The sequence below is a fragment of the Gadus chalcogrammus genome, chromosome 12, assembly GCF_026213295.1.
Source record: "Gadus chalcogrammus isolate NIFS_2021 chromosome 12, NIFS_Gcha_1.0, whole genome shotgun sequence".
Taxonomy (NCBI): Eukaryota; Metazoa; Chordata; class Actinopteri; order Gadiformes; family Gadidae; genus Gadus; species Gadus chalcogrammus.
In genome coordinates, this window is record NC_079423.1 from 23,568,970 (window position 1) to 23,588,048 (window position 19,079).

Genomic DNA, 19,079 nt, shown 5'->3' on the forward strand with positions numbered 1-19,079 from the left:
TTATTTTTCCAATGCCTGTTGTGCCAACACTATCTCCATTGATCAACGTAAAGCGATGCGCTAGGTCGCAAAACGCGCGCCACCTCACGGCTCGGTACTCGTCTACGTCACTGGGTCTCCTGAAGAGAATGAGCTGAGTGTAGCCTCGCTAGTCTAGCAGCACTATCATCACAGCTACTTTTTTTGTTTTGTCGGAGCGTGTTCCCGTTTGGTTAGATCACAAACAACCATGGCTGGAAGTGCAGGGGAATGGTGTCTGATGGAGAGTGACCCGGGAGTGTTCACAGAGCTGATCAAAGGCTTCGGTACGTGGTCGAGAGGTTGTTGTATCTAACGTGGTAACAAACAAGGCTAGCTGGGTTAGCGGTTAGCATACCAGGAGCTTGTCAGCTTGCAGACTTGTCATACTGACAAGCAAGGATGTTTTTGTGATGTCACGGGAGAAATTAATGAGTCCTGGTCCACGACAAGACTATCGGACGGGATTGCTAGAGCGTATTCTTTCAAGATTCCTCCACTTTCCACAATATGTAGTGTCGAATAACACATAGTGTGTAAGCGAGCTAGCGTTACTCAGCGTCCACAGTGTACCAGACGGTGATGCAAGACTCGCCGTTTGTGCATTGCTAATGCTTAATGTAAATCTGATTAAACGTATTCATATATACAAAATATTTACTACCATCGTGTGGTGTTTCTTATCAGGCTGTAAAGGTTCCCAGGTTGAGGAGATATGGAGCATGGAGCCAGAGAACTTCGACAACCTCAAGTAAGAACGCAGCTTCATCCCACTGAATTGCTGACACAAATCGGTATCGACGGGGTATTGAGTTTGTCACTTGTTTTCCAGACCAGTTCACGGATTGATTTTCTTGTTCAAGTGGCAGCCAGGCGAGGAGCCTGCCGGCTCAATAGTACAAGATTCGAGGCTAGAAAATATCTTCTTTGCCAAACAGGTTTGTTGGAATATTCTCATATAAATTGTTTTTCCATTTTGTTGCTTGCTTATATTATCTATATATATTAGTTCCAATGATTAATCTGTTTCATTTCACTGTGTTGTGTTTTTTTTTCCAGGTCATAAACAATGCCTGTGCCACCCAGGCCCTAGTCAGTGTGCTGCTCAACTGTTCCCACTCTGACATGTTGCTGGGGGAAACACTGACAGAGTTCAGAGAGTTCTCACAAAGTTTTGACGCTGCAGTATGTAGTTATTTTCATAGCAAATCTTGTTCTTCCTTCTTCTTGAATTTGTTCTTGTGACTTTGAGTATCTGAGGGTGCACTCACACTAGGCCATCTGGCCGTGGCCGTTGGCCGTCGCAACTGTGGCCTGGCCACGGTAGGCTCCAGTATATACTTCATCACGTCGTAAGTAACACGTCATCACCAAGCGTCCGCTGCATGGACCATAATAAAGTCTGCCACCAGTCAGAGTTCTAACAACAATGGACAACAACACAGAGAACACAGTTCGCACTTTGCTGAGTCTGTTGCTTATTTGGATACATGTTTACCGTTTAATGGGAAAGAAGGCTCGTCGCCTTTATTATGTCCGTTGTCGTCGCATGGACTATACGTCATCCAGCTCAGGTTGCGTAGCCGTGCGTGTGCGTGTGTCGGCTCATTAGCATCTGTACCGTAGCGGCCCATACCGTAGCAGCACACCTCTCCCAAGTGGCCAAATTGGCCTGGCCTGACCAGACTGGCCACACTCACACTGGCAGATTTGAGCACGGTTAGGTGTGAAAACGGCCACGGCCAGATGGCCGTGGCCATTAGCCGTTTTCACACCTAACCGTGCTCAACTGGCCCCATTGTTCTCTGGCCTGCACTCACACTAGGCCATCTGGCCGTGGCTGTTGGCCCTCGCAACTGTGGCCTGGCCACAGTAGGCTCTTGTACATACGTTATCACGTCGTAACATGTCATCACCAAGCGTCCGCTGCATGGACCATAATAAAGTCTGCCGCCAGTCATAGTTTTAACAACAATGGACAACAACACAGAGAACACAGTTCGCACTTCGCTGAGTCTGTTGCTTATTTGGAGCCGAAATTCCCAAATGGCTAACAGACTCGACTGTGAAAACGGCCACGGCCAGATGGCCTAGTGTGAGTGCACCCTTATTTGACATCCAATATGTTACTCATTAACCACGCTTCCTTTAGAAAATCTGAATCCATTGCAACTTTACGATTGTTGCAAGCACTCTGTTCATGCTGTGACTGGTCTATGCAGCAGACCAGTGCGATACTTCTTCTGACTTGTTGTGTTTTTTAGATGAAAGGCCTGGCTCTAAGCAACTCTGAAGTTATCAGACAAGTTCACAATGGCTTTGCCAGGTAAGCTTCAGCAAGCAGCTTGTTATGAAAGCATTATACAGTGTTGTCGTTATGCAGGAAACTTTTCCGTTGTAAATTAAACTACGATATTTCTTTCGATCAATCATTTGCTCTATAAAATGTCAGATATTGGGCGATGGCCATCAGAAGCCAAATTGATGTTTGTGAAATAAGCTTGCTGTTTCTTACAATGTGCAGCATGATTCATGTTGTTTTTTGTGATCATCAGACAGCAAATGTTTGAATTTGATGCAAAGTCTTCAGCGAAGGATGAGGATGCCTTTCACTTTGTCAGCTACGTCCCTGTCAATGGTAGACTGTATGAGCTGGATGGACTCCGGGAGGGACCAATTGACTTGGGTAGGGGAAATATGTTGCCTGATACAATTACCGGAACCGTGATGCCACATGATGATGCCACATTATCTTTGGGCCATGGCCAGATGTTGACTTTTAACTAGAGCTGTCAAGCGATTAAAATATTTAATCGTGATTAATCCCATTAATGTCAGTTAACTCACGATTAATCGCAAATTCTTTTTCTATGCTAAATATCCCTTGATTTTTTTGTCCCATAATTCTTCTCATTTTAATGCTCTTATCAACATGGCGAAGTGCATCGGCTTGCCTTGTGCAAATGATTTTTTATTGATAACAACATTGGCATATACTGATCAAAACAGGACGATACAAAAAAAGAGCCTATAGTGCAATTAAACGACTGCTTTGAACAAATTTAATTTGAACATAGCAGTCAGGCTACTGCTTCTTTGTTTTGAGCCAAAGAAAAAAAAAAAAAAAGTTGTTTTATTTCTTTTAAATAAAATAATTACGTTAATCGCGCGATAATTTTTTTAATGCCGTTAAAATTGGTTTGCGTTAACGCCGTTAATAACGCGTTTAACTGACAGCTCTACTTTTAACCGATTTTTTTTATGAAGCTATTGATGCTTTTTATTTTTAGGTGTTTGCAACCAGGATGACTGGATCAATGCAGTTCGCCCAGTGATCGAGAAGAGAATACAGAAGTGAGTGTTCTTCTTAGTCTAGTTTAGCAACTAAATGTTATTCTGTTATATTAGAGATACTTCACCGGTGGGTATATGAAGGTTTTATGAATTAAATAATTCAATGTGTTATAAATGTGAAAAAAAAATTGAAATCGGATCATCCTAGCCTGAAAAAAGGCAGAAAGAGTGTTTTCATGGTCTCTCTGGCTCAAAGTAAGAAAACCTCCAACTACCACAGTGCATTGCGCTCGCTGCCCCGCCCACCTGTCGGTCTCCCGTCCCCCTCATTCCCCCTCAGTACGTGAGCTCCCGCCCCCTCTCATTCCTTATTGGAGGAAAAATTTGCCACCAAAAGTGTGTTGTAGTCCTCGGCCCTTCTAGCGGGACAAGAGGTTTCTCCCGAAATTACGTCAAACGCGTCATTTGACGTCATTTCGGGAGAAAATTAGATGAGAAAAAATGGGGAAAGGGGAGACGGGTTTAAACTGATATTTATTTATATATTTATTTATATTACAGTAGCGATTTTATAATGATAGAATGCCGGTTCTAAATGGGTGAAGTATCCCTTTAAATGTTACTGTATCCAAAAATACAATGTTGTTTCCTTTTGTCATTTTTGTTTCTGTTTGAAAGTAGGCAAGTCTATTTGTTTGATTACTGTAAGTGCCTAATATGTGGTCCCTGTTTAACCCTGTCGTCCCCACCAAAAGGTACAGTGAAGGGGAGATCCGCTTCAACCTGATGGCCATCGTTTCAGATAGGAAGATGGTGTATGAGCGGAAGATAGCAGAGCTTCAGACCCAGCTTACAGAGGCAAGTGGGGTCAAGCTGCCCACTCAGTGCTGCCTTCTGAACTGTCTATACATATAATTATATCCCTACTACTAGCCCAAACTACGGATGCAATGTACGCTATACTATCTCGTCGCGTAAAATCTGTACATTTTGTCCAAAAAATAAAATAATAATGGACGTACTGTAAATAATTTGGGGATTTATAGTTGCATGACTTGTTCTACATGTACTTGAAGCCTCTGTTTTCATCTTCTTGCGTCTTGTCTGCCATCACAGGACGAACCAATGGACACGGACCAGAGTAGCACTTTTCTGAGCTCCATCCAGTCAGAGATTGCCAAATACCAGTTGCTTATTGAGGAGGAGAATCAGAAACTCAAAAGATATAAGGTTGGTTATTAGGGGAGGGAATTGGCAAAAATGGGACGATTCAATGGTATTGCGATATTTGGGCCACAATTCAACATTATTGCGATACAGCAATTATTGCGATTAGATTCTGCGATGTATTGTGAACTGATTTATGACCCCCATATTATTCAAAGGGATTACAAAAAATGAGGAAAATAAGATTGGTCAATTCTGTGAACATTATCTTCTACACATTAACTTAAGTGCAAAAACTTGAACATTCAGGACCCAGGACCTTAGTAATTATTCTCTGAATAGGAGACTTCTTACACAGTTGCAGGAATGTCCTTTTCTCAGCTTTTCTGATTAGATTTAACTTCAACATAAAATATGCAATTAATTCAAATTGACAATGTTATAAAGGGTCTATTATGTCTGTGAAGATGACATCAAGCAATGTTGGGTGACTGATTTGCTAACAATGCAAGTGGATCCCACTTTAGGTGTGAGACACTTGAGCTCTCACACAGTGAACATGTATTTAATAGAATAGGTTCTGAAGAATATGAGTTCGGTTTTTTGTAATTTTTGGCAGAAAAATGCATATGGTATAATGGGTGGGCTTTCTTACTTGCAAGCAAGTTAAAATGCTGAATAAGAAACTAATGGCTTATCTCTTTCTCCGGCAATTAACAGGTTGAGAATATTCGACGAAAGCATAACTACCTACCTTTCATTATGGAGCTACTAAAAACACTAGCAGAACATCAACAGTTGATACCCCTAGTGGAGAAGGTAACTAATACAATTATTTTTGTTTGTATTGTCGTGTCTAAATGAAGTTGTAAGCTGTTTAACAAAAGGGATGTATGTGCATTGTGGCATTGACAGATGGTCACCAGACTACAAAATCGGGTTTACTTCAATGATGACCCCATAATAAACAAAAAAATAGGATATTGTCTGAACAGTATTAAAGCTGTCCACTAGATGGCAGAAAAGGCCTTTATTACAGAAGTGTATTACCAGGGGAGACCACATTTGTATCTTATGACCTCAATGATGGCCACTGCCTGGCATCATAACCTTATGCGCTGCATTTGTTTTCGACCCTGATATTATGCTGTTTCATACATAAAACAACATCCTCTGATGTTTCTGTGTCTTGTCTCCACGAAGGCCAAAGAGAAGCAGAGTGCCAAGAAAGCACAGGAGGCCAAGTGAGATCAGGCTGCAGCATTGATGCTGCCCCAAAAAACACACGCACACCCATCCACCATCATCCTGTCTACACTTGCATGCCTAAACGCAGGCATATTCAACAAATGCACGGACAAACACAATCCTGGTCAATAGTCCATCAAAACTCTCATTTCCTACCAGACACATCAGTTGCCGTGGTAGACTGAAAAGATTGAACTGTGTGTACATATTACGAAAGGAAACACCTTCCAATTGACCATATGTCTGTCAGCTGCAATGCATGATTGAAGGAAAGCTGTGTTCAAATGTTGTCTTATTTTCATAATAAAATGTCTAGATGTTTGGGTTTTGTTTTTTTTTCTTTATTTTTTCCTTTAGCTATTTTTTCCAACTGTAGCTAGTTTTGTATGCATTCCTTATTCGCTGTGTTCACCAGTTTTGTGTTGGTTACATTTAACTAAAATAAAGATTAAGGCCAGTGTGGCACTTCACCATGCACAGCTCATGCAGTAGTCAACGGACGGACCACATTTGAGTCCTGAAAGACATTGTTTATTTAAATCTTCTCAGTGGAAAGATGATATTGAAGCCCCCTTAGGATAGGTACTTGTAGAAAAGATGCAAACGGTGGATACAGACCCCACACATGGACATCATGTAATGGTGTTTTCTTTCAGTTAAAGGAAATTGCCTTCTTTCATGTAAAGACAGACCAGCGATTCTGTGCATGGTCTCCCTTTGTACCATTGGATTAAATGCGGACAGCAAAAAAAAGCTCAACAAAAGCTCTGACTGCTGGATATTATTGAAAAGCTCGGAAAATAACTCGTGCTGAAGACTGTGAAGATTGCTATCTCTCTATGGCTTTAAATAACTCGGGGAACCTGCTAGTCTTGTTGTGTATTTACTGCATATAGCACATCTTAGTGTACCGTAGTCTAGATGTGTAGTCCACAAACTAAAACAGTGGCTGGTTCTATTTTTGTCTCGTGTTTACATACGCACCTCTCGTACTGCCTTTACTCAAATTTGCGGCGATGTTGCTAAGTTTCCCATGGCAACCAGCGACACTTGAGTGGTGAAATTAGAACAGGCTGTACGTAGCAGAGAGAAACGTGTTTATATAGTTGCAGGCCTACTTTTATTAGTTCTGTAAAATATTACTGAACAACTCAAATCACCTGTCAAATCACCTTTGTAATATTATACCATGTTCTTTTGATGGACCTTAAAAGCAGTAGCGAGGTGGCTGGTTGACAACTGCGGGGGTGTAGTTGGGTGGAGAGCCTGCCTCTGTGTACTGCACCACAAGGGGGCGATATTGCACTCATGTAATGTCCCACAGAAAAGGCGTCAGGTTTAATTGGGAGATAGATGATGGTGCCCTGGCCTGCTCACCCCCTCTACGATGAGCTCAGAGCGACCGAGGGGTGTCTAGCGGGGGGTGTCACACACCATAACACTGCTCTCCTTCGGGCCGCTGCAGCCCTGCTTCCGCTTCCTCTCACCTCCTGTCTGCACCAACTCTACGTATACTATAGGGTTCAGAGCCACAGCAAAAAGACAGTGTTCGACTGTTACTAATGTTTGGTCAAGAAGTGTGTGTGTGTGTGTAAGCACGGCAGATTTCGATTTGATGTTGTGTAGTGTGCCTGATGTTTCCTATCCTCTTACAACTTGTTCCTGTGAAAATAAGCAACTGAGAAAAAAAAAAAAGGCCCCTCTATTGCTCGCCACCGCGAAGTGTTGCATTTGACTCTGATAAACCAAGATGGATTTCCCCAAACCAATCAAATATGAGCTAGGAGTGGTCTAAAATCTGTCTCATACAGAGGCATGGATGCAGTGTACCACCACAGATAATCTTCAAGCATTTCTCACGAATAACAATCAAAATGATTGCTATTAAATCATACATTTAGCATCTTTAAAGGTTTGAAAGTAAATAAGTCATCAATTGATTTGTAAAAAACTATTAATTTGAGCAGAAATTCCTGTTTAACCGCAGAGGAAATAAAATAATATCTTTCATGGAGCAACCCGGCTGCCCCCTGGCACAATGTCACATCTATTAAAACTTTTAGTAATATATAAAATAGGCATATGGGGTCACAGACACCCATGTAAATGACAACTGGCAATTCAAATAATAAGTTAGTTGACTTTTGTCAATAGTTAACATTTTTAAACCTTTACATTGCCAGAAGCGAAAGGCAAAAGTAACAACGTTCAAATATGAATGGACAGTGTCTCTACGCATACATTCATCATTCAGAAACCAAAAGTTTGAGCATCATTGCAATTGTGTCCTCCACAATGTAGGCAATAAACAGCTTCACATTGCTGTCTTTACCATTTTCAACATAACCCTTGACTTCTTTCACTGGTGACAAAAACATCCCAGCATGCAATGTAGCTTCTTAGTCATTTTTTTATCATCCGCTGGTTCGTGTGTTGCTCCTAACTTGGATTTGCATCAGAGTCTGTTATGCCAGTGTCTGGAACTGGAATAACTCAACAACATCAGGTCCCAGTGGTAGCGGCGGAAAGCTGGGGCTCCCAGCAGGCAGCCAGCTAGTTCCTCTTGCCCTGTGTCTTGACGTCCAGCAGCAGGTCTCGGTACAGGTCAGAGAGGAGGAAGCGGGGGTAGGAGTTATTTTCCATCAGGCTGTACACCTTCCTCTGAGCAGCCACAAAAGTGCTACCGCTGGGTTCTGCCAGACTCTGCAGAATGCCATTCTTGGTGGCGTAGTCCAGGTTGATCTGCAAACCGAGGAAGATAGGGAGATTACCCAGACCTTTTTTTTTCTCAAACTCTTGTTAATATATGGTCAAATTGTGTCAGGGTCACCTCACTCAAGGTCACCCACTCAAACATTGTCATCAAATACTGTCCTTTCTGCCTCATATTTGGGTCATATTGAATGGGTTAATACCTCTTTGGGTGCATTACTTTTGACAAACTCCTCAGCAATGTGTTTCGCCTTGAATGCCATTTCCCATTTTGATTTGCTTGTCTTGAAATCCTCGCAGGCCGTCCAAAACTCTATGTTCTCTTCACAGAACTCGGACTTCAGGAAAACACAATAGACGGCTTTACCATCTGCAGAAGGGGAGAACAAAGAGGGAGAGAGAGGGCATTTTAAAACCGAACTGTCATAAAAGGCATGCAAAGGTAATATAAGTGCAGGTCGCTATTTTCTTGTTTCTACATTTTCTTTAGTCTCTGTTCATGATCATCAATGTTTCCTAAAAATAGCCCTCGGAAGAAAGTGTGACCTTTGAAACCATTTCATCCAATCATGCGCCTACAATAATACTCACATTTATGAGCGAGTAGCTTGTCAAGTGACCGGGCCCATTGATGCACGTCATCCACAGTTGGCCTGAGGGAGAACAGACATACGTCATGAGCTTCCTCATGCCTATCTTCCTCAAGTCTTTCAAGTCAAATTGAAGCTAAAATTAGACTGAAAGATATTTTGAATAGCTATTATGTGACACTAATCACTAATCAGCATGTCAAGGGAAAAAACTATAGATAGAATATAGGTGTTTGTTGTTTAAAATCACAAAACACTACTGCAATGATAATTTTTTGTTCAGGTTTCAGACTGCACAACATACTTTCTTCATTTGTCATGACTAAGGTCTATAAAGAGTAATGCAGGTGGAGACTTGTGATGATTGGGCAATAGAGAGACGCTCCTTGGCTTTACCTGTGAGATTTGCTTTTCATCACTCCTTTGGCTTTGGACTGGTTAGGACTCATCTTGAAAAAGATTCCCTTGGGGATTTTCCATTGTTTTCTGAAGAACAAAAAAAGCATCAGCATTATTAATATGTTTATTATTATTGTAAGTTTGTAAAACAATGTCAAATAATATAACTTTTCCACATTGCCAATGCATTTTATACAAAGATAAAGTAACCACTCACTTTTTCTCCATAGTCTCTAACAGTATGTTGAAACTTTTGGCTTGCCAATCCATGTGTATCATTGCTCCTTGGTGATACACGGTCTTGATTTTTCGTTCTTTTGCTAACGTTGCTATTCTCTCTTTCTCACTCATAACCTGTCAGCCTGCTTTATAGCTTCCCATTAAGTACAATCCGGACAGTAGGGCAGGCAAAGGGGGGGAGGGTCTAGAGTGACAGTCGTAGGCGCTGATTGGCTAACGCTGTGTAAATATTGACTCGCCCCGGGTATGCCTCAAAGAGCCCCGGGCCCTGATAGGCTGACAACGGATAAACATTCCCTCCCTGTTTGAGTATCATTGAGTTGCTCGCTTCCATTTTTAAAACTAAGGTCAAGGAAAACTGACGTCGCCATTCAGTATCCTCCTTCATCCCGAGGGAGGGGGAAACAGCTAGTCCAGAGGCACGTGGGACATTTTCATTTTCATTTTTTTGCTTTTTTGTCTTCTGATATGTGGTCCATTTAGTTACCGCCTGTCCATTTGTACTAAATGTTCAAATTCAAATAAACACATGTGTTCTTCTTACTTACTAAAAACAACTCACTGTACTGTAAACTGAAATGTATCAAGTGGCTGTTTGCTCTCATAAAGTTAATAACCATGTTTGCTAATTACGTTTTAATCCAAAACAACTGGTATGGAATCTAAAACAGAGCATAAACTCCTGAATATGTTAGTGTTCTGACCTGAAATTATACTCTTAATGTTCCCTTTTTCTGACTCAACACTTTTGTCTCAACCCGTCATTGAATTATTCATGCTTAGTAAAGAGTTGATTTTGTAATAAAGAAGTTTTAGGATATGACTATGTCATGATGCAACAACTTCCGTTTATTATTACAATTTCTTCATCTTATCCTGACACACACTTTCTTGCTTGCGCTCACCTGGAGCAAACCTGTAGGGCTGGCTGGCCATTATATAATGCGAAAAGAACATCCTAAAACATTGTTCCCAAACAACTTTACAACATTGTTCCAAAAATAGTTATCCTACATACAAAAACATATAACGTGGTGTACTTATTTTTCCCAAAACTTACAATGTTTTGTTTCCTGTAAGTGGACATCGGTTTCTGAGCCTTAAGTAGTAAATATGTCTCCCCACAGACCCTTTCCCACCATGGAATATGCTGGATCTGGCTCATTGCTGCAAGTCAACAAGAATCGAACACACTGTACAGTTCTACTCTCATTCCTGAAAACTAAACAGTATCAGGTGAAGGGTGTATCATAGGCCCTCTTCCCGGCTAGTTATCACATGGTGTTCTATCGTACATTACCGAACAGTCCAGCTCGAATGCGTCAGACACTATCTGGGCTTGTGCGTTTTGATCCCGTGCTCAGGCAAGGGCCATGCAGTAAATACGTAAGAGAAAACCCCTGGTGTTTGAGTAAAGTGTTTATTATGATGTGAAACCCACGGCTTGTAAGCATCTGTCTATTTGGAAGCGGACGAGAAGCTGAGCCAAGTTTCCACTGAGGCAGCTGGCGATCCATCCACGAAGGCCTTACGTAGAGACTGGTGATTCCCAGCACTGCTAGAAGAGTTTGTCTCTTTTTCTATGAGCATCAACCATCACACACACAAACACACACACAAAAACGCACACACACACACACACACACACACACACACACACACACACACACACACACACACACACACACACACACACACACACACACCCACACACACGTTACAGGCACAGAGCGAGTGAAAGGCATGCTCAAGCGATCTCTGGTTGGTAGTTATCAATAATGTCTTTAACATGAAGCATGAAGTATGGAGGAAGAAGGAAGAGAACAAAACCACTATGAAAACATTATTTTGAGATTGATATATATGTATATAAAAAAACAATGAATATTGTTTACTATATTGTAATGACATAGATACACCATATGAGGTGCATATTAACTTAAGTTAGCATTATTTCATTCTGATTTAAATTGCTGTGGTATTCTAACAAGCCAGTACCACACACTGTGTAGCAGTGGAGCATGATCTACCATAAGCTCACTCAACCACTTAAAGTCTATAGAACATCTGTATTGCATTTAGAGCAATCTAAATCATTGTGTGTCCGCTCAAGCACCCACATATCTGCATGGTTGTAGCAATAGAACACAGTGCTTTGGTCTTAAATCCACTTGCATCACAAATTAACAATTCACGTTTTGTGCAGTGAAATGTTATTTTGCAGTTCGAGTAGATAGGTAAATCAAAGGACTCAGGCAACATAAGCTAATGCCCATTGACATGTTGTAGTTAACCAATAAACAATCTAGGCTAGCCTATCAAAGTTTATCCCTTACATAAGTCCTATATAGTTTATCCTTTATAATATCCACAAACACACTTAATATTTGTATTTATACATTCATTATTATTTATTCAATTTTAGTTTATTGTATTCTATTATTATTAACAGGTACAATGCACAATAAATATAGCGCGCCAGAGACAGCAGCAACTTTACATCTGTAGTAACAGAGTTAAGTTATTACATATATAAATCTATTTTTCACTGTCGTTATTTATCATCCTTCTTACTCTCTCCAACAGGGATACAGGTCTCTCTCTCTCTCTCTCTCTCTCTCTCTCTCTCTCTCTCTCTCTCTCTCTCTCTCTCTCTCTCTCTCTCTCTCTCTCTCTCTCTCTCTCTCTCTCTCTCTCTCTCTCCCATATTAAGTTACTTTAATATAAAGTAATTTCCCTTAAAGACAAAACAAATGGAGGGCCCAGACGTTACCGTGGGGCACATTGTAAAGAGCTGGGGTTCCCTGTGCCCTGCAGTGGAGTAGCTTGATTCAGTATTTATAACCAGCAATGCTTTGAATGAAGGCACAACTGGCGCCTGGGGCCTCTATTTAGGATCACGTTGAGGAGCAAATTAGCATGCCCATGTACAACCATGCTCATTTGTTTGTTTGAGGAACAACTAGAATTGCACTGTAGGGGGAGTGAAAGTACAAAAACAAATAAACCAAAAAACATTTAGAGCCTTATCGCAAAAATTCACTTGGCTGCCATTGAAGAAGGAGCAACACGCGAGCAGTTTGAAGACGCTTTTGTTTGGGAAGTTGTTTTACTGACCTTAAAAGGGATTTCTTTGCATGGGTAAATTTAGTTTGTGCAAGCCAACATCTGCTCCTGTTATTTTGATAATAATACTTTCAACCTCTCCTCTCCTCTATGGCACCATAAGGTGTCTGTAGAAAACACAGACGTAAACATTTCCCTTTTTTTGGTTTCAGTTCCTCTGATTTGTCGAAACATTGTTTGTGTCATGGGTCAAGCTCTAGTGTGGTCCCAGTCGGTCTCTGTCACCTGTCAGAGGGAACATTCCGTTTTGGTTCATTGTTTTCTTTGTTCTCTAAGCATCTTTACTGTGGATCAACGTTTCTAAGTCTATCCCTTTGTGACCCTGAAAGATGCACCCACATAAATGTGTATGAATCCAGCAATGACAGGGTATGAATTATGGTAGTAAGCAAGATATTCCCAAATTAAGATATTTAAGCATAAGTCAAAGATTATATAAGTGCATGTGCAAGCAGCAAAACAATCCAATGAAATCATCCACTTGGTATTTTTGCTCATAGTACAGATGAATATGGTTTACAGAAAAAAATAAAAAACTACACAATTAGAAGAAAAGCTATGCCTATTTCAGGTAATTGTAAGTTATCAGTTCGAGGTTTCTTTTATCAGTGTATGTATGCAGGCGTCAAGTTAATAAGCCTCTCAAAGACACAATAATTTAATAAAATAAAATACACTTTCTGTTACGATCAACTCAGGAAAACTCCAAACGCTGACACAGATTCAAGAGTTTGAGTGAATAAGGAACAGCTTATTGTCAGAATTCTAGGGAATTAAGATGGATGACAGGAAATTCTGACTGAGGCAGAGGCAGAGGGGTAATGGGAGGCGAGGAACTGGTGCAATTTGGAGGACCAGAGTGGTTTGCCGCAGAAAATTGCTGGGAAGCCAGTGACAGAATGCTGAGCGGCAGGCAGAGAGATGAAAAGGCAGGCAGGCAGATGGGCAAGTAAAGATCCTGTGGCACAGGGAGACCAAGTGAGCAGACAGCGAAATACACACTCAAAAGATCGAATTCAAAATGAAGGTAGACGGAAACGTACGCTAACTGCAATGGTTAAAATAACTATCAAGCTATGAGGGAGCGCAGAACTGGTACGAACAACAAACCAACAAATGCATTTTCTATTTGATTGTCATTGACCTTTCAGTGTTAGCTGTAAAGATGTACTATGTCTTATAAATAAAGTGGCAGTTTCAAGAACATTGTAGATTCCTGTAGCTTCAATGTCTGGACAAAACGGCAGCAAAGTGGCAGGAATAGGAAAGAGACCACTTTGTCCGGTCCAAACAAAAGTCACAAGAGTGAGCATCAGGAGCAAAAGAGGCATAACAATACATACGACCTACAGGAACATTGGAGGCTTTGAAAAGACCAATTACAGGAAGAACCTGAACCTTTTTGTTGCAGTTTTCAATGCGTTCTATGCTCTCGACCCAGCGCAAAACTTTATTTGATGCAAGCCTTACACTGCATGGTATTTGAAATGACATAATTAATTGTGAGCTGCTGTGCAACTATGAAGCAAGTATGAAGGAGTTTTTTGGGCGTAATTGAACCGCACTTAAAAGTTACAATTTGTTCAACTAGGTGTGGGTCAGCAACGCCGTCAACGAAGATCTTTCAAAAAGTCCAACCATGACTACATCGGATTTTGACAGTGGATTTTGACAGGGTTAATTGTTGATGCAAAAATTAAAAAGTAGAAAATAAACAATTGCTCAGGAAGCCACAGGTGCTCCGAGCATTTCCCTCAACGTGCTCTGCCAAGGCATTTGAAGCGTCTGATCCTGCTGCGACTCTGTTGGACAAGTTGTTCTTAAGTTAACTGTATACAATTGAGCGCTTAGTGCATCGAGCTTTCGGCCATGGGATTGGAAAATCGAGCTTCACTGAGTACTGGTGGACCATACAGACTAAATGTTGAAAAGTACTTTCATCTACAAAATGATCAACTCCGAAGAAGCAGCATTAGAGAGGTTGTTGACGCAAGACATCAGGTCGAACGGGTCTGGTTGGGTCGGGTTGGACCGGGTCGGGTTTGGTCTGATCGGATCGGGTCGGGCCGGATCAGGCCAGGTCTCGTCGGGTCTGTTCTTGTTGGCTGTTAGTGTTGAAGCTCTATCAAAACAATCATCTATTTATTTCAATAAATTAATCACATCCTATTCCTATTGGGTTGTTATATTTTACAAGCATATTATCTACAGCAAACTTGCACTCAAAACAGTGACTTCTCAAAATAAATAAATCATCTGTTAACTCATAAATTAATCTAATGTTACATTCAAACAACATGCTTTTTAAGCAGATAAGAAACCACATATGGAGGTTATACTTCAAACATATGCTATGTAAAACATCTAGATTCTAGAGTCATTTTAATCACATCATTTCACTTCGGCCGCAACTCATCTCTAACTTTTTCCAAGGTAAAAAACAACTACTCCTAAGTGGCCGGGAAGACACCCTCTACGTCACAACAAAAACAGCATTGCTCACGTGGTTGGTCTGTTTCTGCTGTGCGAGCGCAAAATATCAAAGTCTCCACAGAAAAGCTCACACAGCAATGGTGGATGCGGTCCCTAAAGGGTAATACTTAAATTGATACACACACACACACACACACACACACACACACACACACACACACACACACACACACACACACACACACACACACACACACACACACACACACACACACAAACACACAGACACACACACAGACACACACACACACTTGCTCACAAAGTGTGACCATTACATCTTACATCCTCTATCTTTATCTGCACAGGAAACACCTCTGTAGTGGCTTGTGCAAGCACTGTTTGTGTGTGTGTGTGTGTGTGTGTGTGTGTGTTTGTGGCGGTCACAGCTGCATGAAGGAGCTGCGGTGCCTTGCCTTGGTAATTCATTCATCAGTCAGACCAAGTTCAAATACACAGACGGCAGGCTTGATGGCTATCACGCGCATTCTACAAAAGCTGCTTAGAAATTGTGGCAGGTGCAACAAAGGGTGCTGAGGGAGGGTGGGGGTCTTCTAGTGGCTGGGCCTCGGCACATAGCTGCCTTTTAGAGGACAGTCTTTCAACTTTTAACAGGGGGGTCTCTACTTGTGGGTGACTGCCGGTCTGCTTGTGGACTGCTCGTGGTCACTCCGAGGCCTCCAATGATTCGCAAGGACCCCCTCCATCTCACACCCCAAAAAGCCTTTTGACCAAGCACAACACCTTTCCAGTTTAGGATGTCTCCTTTCGTTTCCGGCCTTTTTTTGTTGTTGTATTATTGTCACTCTCCCCCCCCCCCCTCCATCCTGCGACCCTCCCCCCTCCACCTCCTCCTTGTTGCCGTTGTATCACACCTTGGCGGTGGCGTCGGCAGTAAGGTTCTCCAGGAGCGTTTTATAAAAGTCTGAGCGGAGGAAACGTGGGTAGGAGTCCCTCTCCATCAGTCCGTACACAATCTTCTGGGCGTCATCAAAGCAATACAACGTGGGAGCCTTGACGCTCCTCTTGATCTGCTCCCGGGTGTGGTGGTCGATGTTGATCTAGGAGCAGAGAGACTGTTAGCGCAATGGAAGAACAAGGCCCTTTGGAGACAATGTTTGGGGTGGAAGGGTTAGGAAATGGGAAATAAGAGAAGCTTGGACTGAAACGTGACCATATCTATTTACGAACATTGTTGTGAAAAACCTTTGGTTACGAGATTTCACCACTGTTACCTCCTTGGGAGATTCCGCTCTGATGAACTGCTCGTAGATCTTCTTGGCCCTAGAAGACATTCGGAAGGAAGACTTGATCTTTTTGTAGTCTTCGCAGGTGAGCCAAAACTCAATATTCTCGTCACTGAATTCCGATTTGAGGAAAGTTCGGAAAGTAGCCAGCCCATCTGCAGGAATTCACGCAAGGACCCAAGATGAATCGTTAAAAGAAAACTTCAAGACATTCTATATATATATATTTTATATTTTTTATAGAAATATGGGGTTCCCTTCAAAATTGGGAATTCTCACAAGTAAGTATTTAGTCCCCATAGAAACTAAACCTACATTTAGATTCCAGGAGCCTTTCCAGTGACTGTGACCATTGTTGGGTATCCTCTAAACTTAGCCTGCTGGGGGAGAATGTTGGATTAGAAAGTTGTAGAATCACGTTTGGCCTCAAAATGTAGTCCCGACAGCATGAGAATTCATGTCACCATAACCTTCTAATAAGGGATGATACTCTAGATATATAAATAAAACGGCAGATTTAGATAGGTTTCGTCAATGTTCTGAGTATGACAGTGTGTGTGTATGCATTCCATGCCAAAGCAAACATAGTGTCACTAGTTAATTTGAATCTTTACAAAATACCATAGAAGGAAATCATAGGCTCCCGCTGGCTTTTTTTTCACACAGAAATGTATGCAAAACAGTCAATAAGTCTCTTTACCTCTCGGAGCTTGACGTGTGTGAGAACATGCACTGCAGTCGGCACATAAAGTTCTTTCCACTGTGTAGAGATAAGAATTATATTAATATATATCCTTCCTGGATTTGCTGCTGTATATTTAGTTTCAAGGGAAGTATGTCGGGCATTTAGTAATTACAAAGGGGAACGCGGGGCATAGTGAGGACAGATACGATTATTTTCTTTGCACTATTTTCAGCAGGTAAGACTGAAAGTATCCGGGTTAGTTGCTGTATTTTAGGAGTATAAATCCACTGATACATTGTTCTGTTTTCTTTTGGGTGCATCCAGGTCTCCTGTTCCTTAATCAGGATTTGACAGGCCTGTTCCTATTTATCTTTAAGGACATCGTAGCCAATTTAGTTCCCAACTTTCTCAGCAACAGATAAGAAAACATGTTAAAAATGGTTAAAAGACGGATACATGTTCAAACTAACATCATTTCTGGTGGTTCTTGTCATTCAAGGGCAGGATAACACATTTCACACAGTGCACATTAGCGAACAAATGTTGCAATAATAAAGTGTGAAAAGCGTAAAAATACGAATGAAGAAATCAAACAACAGACGCGTGGCATTGACTCACATGTTACCGTTGTGCCTCCTGTCATCTCCATGTTGGTCCATGTTGAAGATGTCCGTGTCGAGTGGTCCTCCTCCCACACTTAGACTGGGCATTGTTCTCCTCCGTCCGCACTGTCCCACTTCTCCTGCTATCTGCTGCCCCTCACGCTGCAGCCGAAGAAACGCACCGCACCACACCACACCACACACCACACACACATCCAAACAAACACACTCACGGATAGGGAACCCCCTCCTCTCCCCCCGCCCACCTTACGATGACCAGCCTCTTTAAACCCAGGTCTCCCCGTCGCCAAGGGGACTGCTCTGGGTTACCTCGGTAGAAAAACCCTCCACTCTGACCTCAGAGTGGGCTAGTGAGAGGGAGAGAGAGAAGGAGAGAGACACATAGAAGAAAGAGAGAGAGAGAGAGAGAGAGAGAGAGAGAGAGAGAGAGAGAGAGAGAGAGAGAGAGAAAGCCGGTGAAGAGGAGAAAAAAGGAGGAAGAGTTTGTGCTGCCCAGATAAAAACACCAGAGGAAGCAAGCTTTACTCCTACTACACCTCCTCCTCAAGCCCCTCCACCCGCCCCCACCCTGCTTCCCTTTTCTTCTCTCTCCTTCTGCCTCCTCGGTCAGCACCAACAATAACCTATTGTCTCACTGTATATCTGCAACCCCCCCTGTCCCAACTCGCCCTCCATCTCAAGTGCCTGGTCCCCCCCCCCCCCTCCCCCATCTTCCTTCCCTTCCGTCGCAGAGCGGACCCAGCGGGCGGAGAGGCCCCTGGCGGAGCGGCGTGGCCCGGGACTGATAACGTGCTGCGCAGGGGCCGTTTATTTTTAGGGCCTGCTGCACAGATGCAAATGACAAGTAACTTTGACTGCAATAAGCAAATTCTGACCTTTTGTCAGGCCGCCTGCCATGTGTTCTTTTGGGGGAGCGAGCCACACAAGATTTGAAGGGCTGATAGTCGTCTGTGTGTGGTGTGTGTGTGTGTTTTTGTGTGTGTGTGTGTGTGTGTGTGTGTGTGTGTGTGTGTGTGTGTGTGTGTGTGTGTGTGTGTGTGTGTGTGTGTGTGTGTGTGTGTGTGTGCGTGTGCGTGTGTGCATGTGTTTGTGTGGGTGTGTGCGTGTGTTTGTAGGTCTTTCAACCATGGATGGTGTAGCTGAACTGAATGGGGAAACGGCAAATTTGATTGCAACAGTGCATAGAGGCAACAGGAAATGAGCAACATTCAGTCCAAGCCTTCATTTTTTTCAGTCATCC

General features: G+C 42.3%; 3 protein-coding genes across 4 annotated transcripts; 1 reads left to right on the forward strand and 2 right to left on the reverse strand.

The window, feature by feature from the left end:
- Positions 1-81: 81 nt before the first annotated feature.
- On the forward strand, positions 82-7,255 carry uchl5 (ubiquitin carboxyl-terminal hydrolase L5). The gene is made up of 11 exons (XM_056603398.1): positions 82-305; positions 706-769; positions 851-956; positions 1,078-1,203; positions 2,283-2,344; positions 2,574-2,704; positions 3,309-3,372; positions 4,068-4,170; positions 4,429-4,542; positions 5,200-5,298; positions 5,683-7,255. The coding sequence occupies exons 1-11, from the start codon at positions 230-232 to the stop codon at positions 5,725-5,727; spliced, it is 990 nt and encodes a 329-aa protein (XP_056459373.1). The 5' UTR covers positions 82-229; the 3' UTR covers positions 5,728-7,255.
- rgs2 (regulator of G protein signaling 2) lies at positions 6,086-9,810 on the reverse strand. The gene is made up of 5 exons (XM_056603399.1): positions 9,646-9,810; positions 9,426-9,515; positions 9,031-9,092; positions 8,643-8,809; positions 6,086-8,469 (listed from the first exon to the last, which is right to left on the reverse strand). The coding sequence occupies exons 1-5, from the start codon at positions 9,777-9,779 to the stop codon at positions 8,281-8,283; spliced, it is 642 nt and encodes a 213-aa protein (XP_056459374.1). The 5' UTR covers positions 9,780-9,810; the 3' UTR covers positions 6,086-8,280.
- A 6,317-nt stretch (positions 9,811-16,127) lies between these two features.
- On the reverse strand, positions 16,128-18,351 carry LOC130392888 (regulator of G-protein signaling 13-like). Of its 2 annotated transcripts, none has more exons than XM_056603401.1 (5): positions 17,835-18,351; positions 17,232-17,291; positions 16,847-16,908; positions 16,520-16,686; positions 16,128-16,345 (listed from the first exon to the last, which is right to left on the reverse strand). In XM_056603401.1, the coding sequence occupies exons 1-5, from the start codon at positions 17,924-17,926 to the stop codon at positions 16,154-16,156; spliced, it is 573 nt and encodes a 190-aa protein (XP_056459376.1). In that variant the 5' UTR covers positions 17,927-18,351; the 3' UTR covers positions 16,128-16,153. The 2 variants fall into 2 exon arrangements, with proteins under 2 accessions (XP_056459376.1, XP_056459375.1); XM_056603400.1 differs by having other exon boundaries at positions 16,847-16,911; positions 17,835-18,350.
- Between the last annotated feature and the right edge of the window lie 728 nt (positions 18,352-19,079).

What these genes read in the sequence shown, in the direction of transcription:
- uchl5 (XM_056603398.1), top strand. Translation starts at nt 230, where the DNA reads ATGGCTGGAAGTGCAGGGGAATGGTGTCTGATGGAGAGTGACCCGGGA. An exon ending in AGAGCTGATCAAAGGCTTCG is followed by an intron (nt 306 to 705) that starts GTACGTGGTCGA and finishes GTTTCTTATCAG; the next exon opens with GCTGTAAAGGTTCCCAGGTT. An exon ending in GGAGGGACCAATTGACTTGG is followed by an intron (nt 2,705 to 3,308) that starts GTAGGGGAAATA and finishes TTTTATTTTTAG; the next exon opens with GTGTTTGCAACCAGGATGAC.
- rgs2 (XM_056603399.1), bottom strand. Translation starts at nt 9,779, where the DNA reads ATGAGTGAGAAAGAGAGAATAGCAACGTTAGCAAAAGAACGAAAAATC. An exon ending in TTAGAGACTATGGAGAAAAA is followed by an intron (nt 9,516 to 9,645) that starts GTGAGTGGTTAC and finishes TTTGTTCTTCAG; the next exon opens with AAAACAATGGAAAATCCCCA. An exon ending in ATGAAAAGCAAATCTCACAG is followed by an intron (nt 9,093 to 9,425) that starts GTAAAGCCAAGG and finishes GTTCTCCCTCAG; the next exon opens with GCCAACTGTGGATGACGTGC.
- LOC130392888 (XM_056603400.1), bottom strand. Translation starts at nt 17,926, where the DNA reads ATGCCCAGTCTAAGTGTGGGAGGAGGACCACTCGACACGGACATCTTC. An exon ending in CACACGTCAAGCTCCGAGAG is followed by an intron (nt 16,912 to 17,231) that starts GTAAAGAGACTT and finishes ATTCTCCCCCAG; the next exon opens with CAGGCTAAGTTTAGAGGATA. An exon ending in GAGCGGAATCTCCCAAGGAG is followed by an intron (nt 16,346 to 16,519) that starts GTAACAGTGGTG and finishes CTCTGCTCCTAG; the next exon opens with ATCAACATCGACCACCACAC.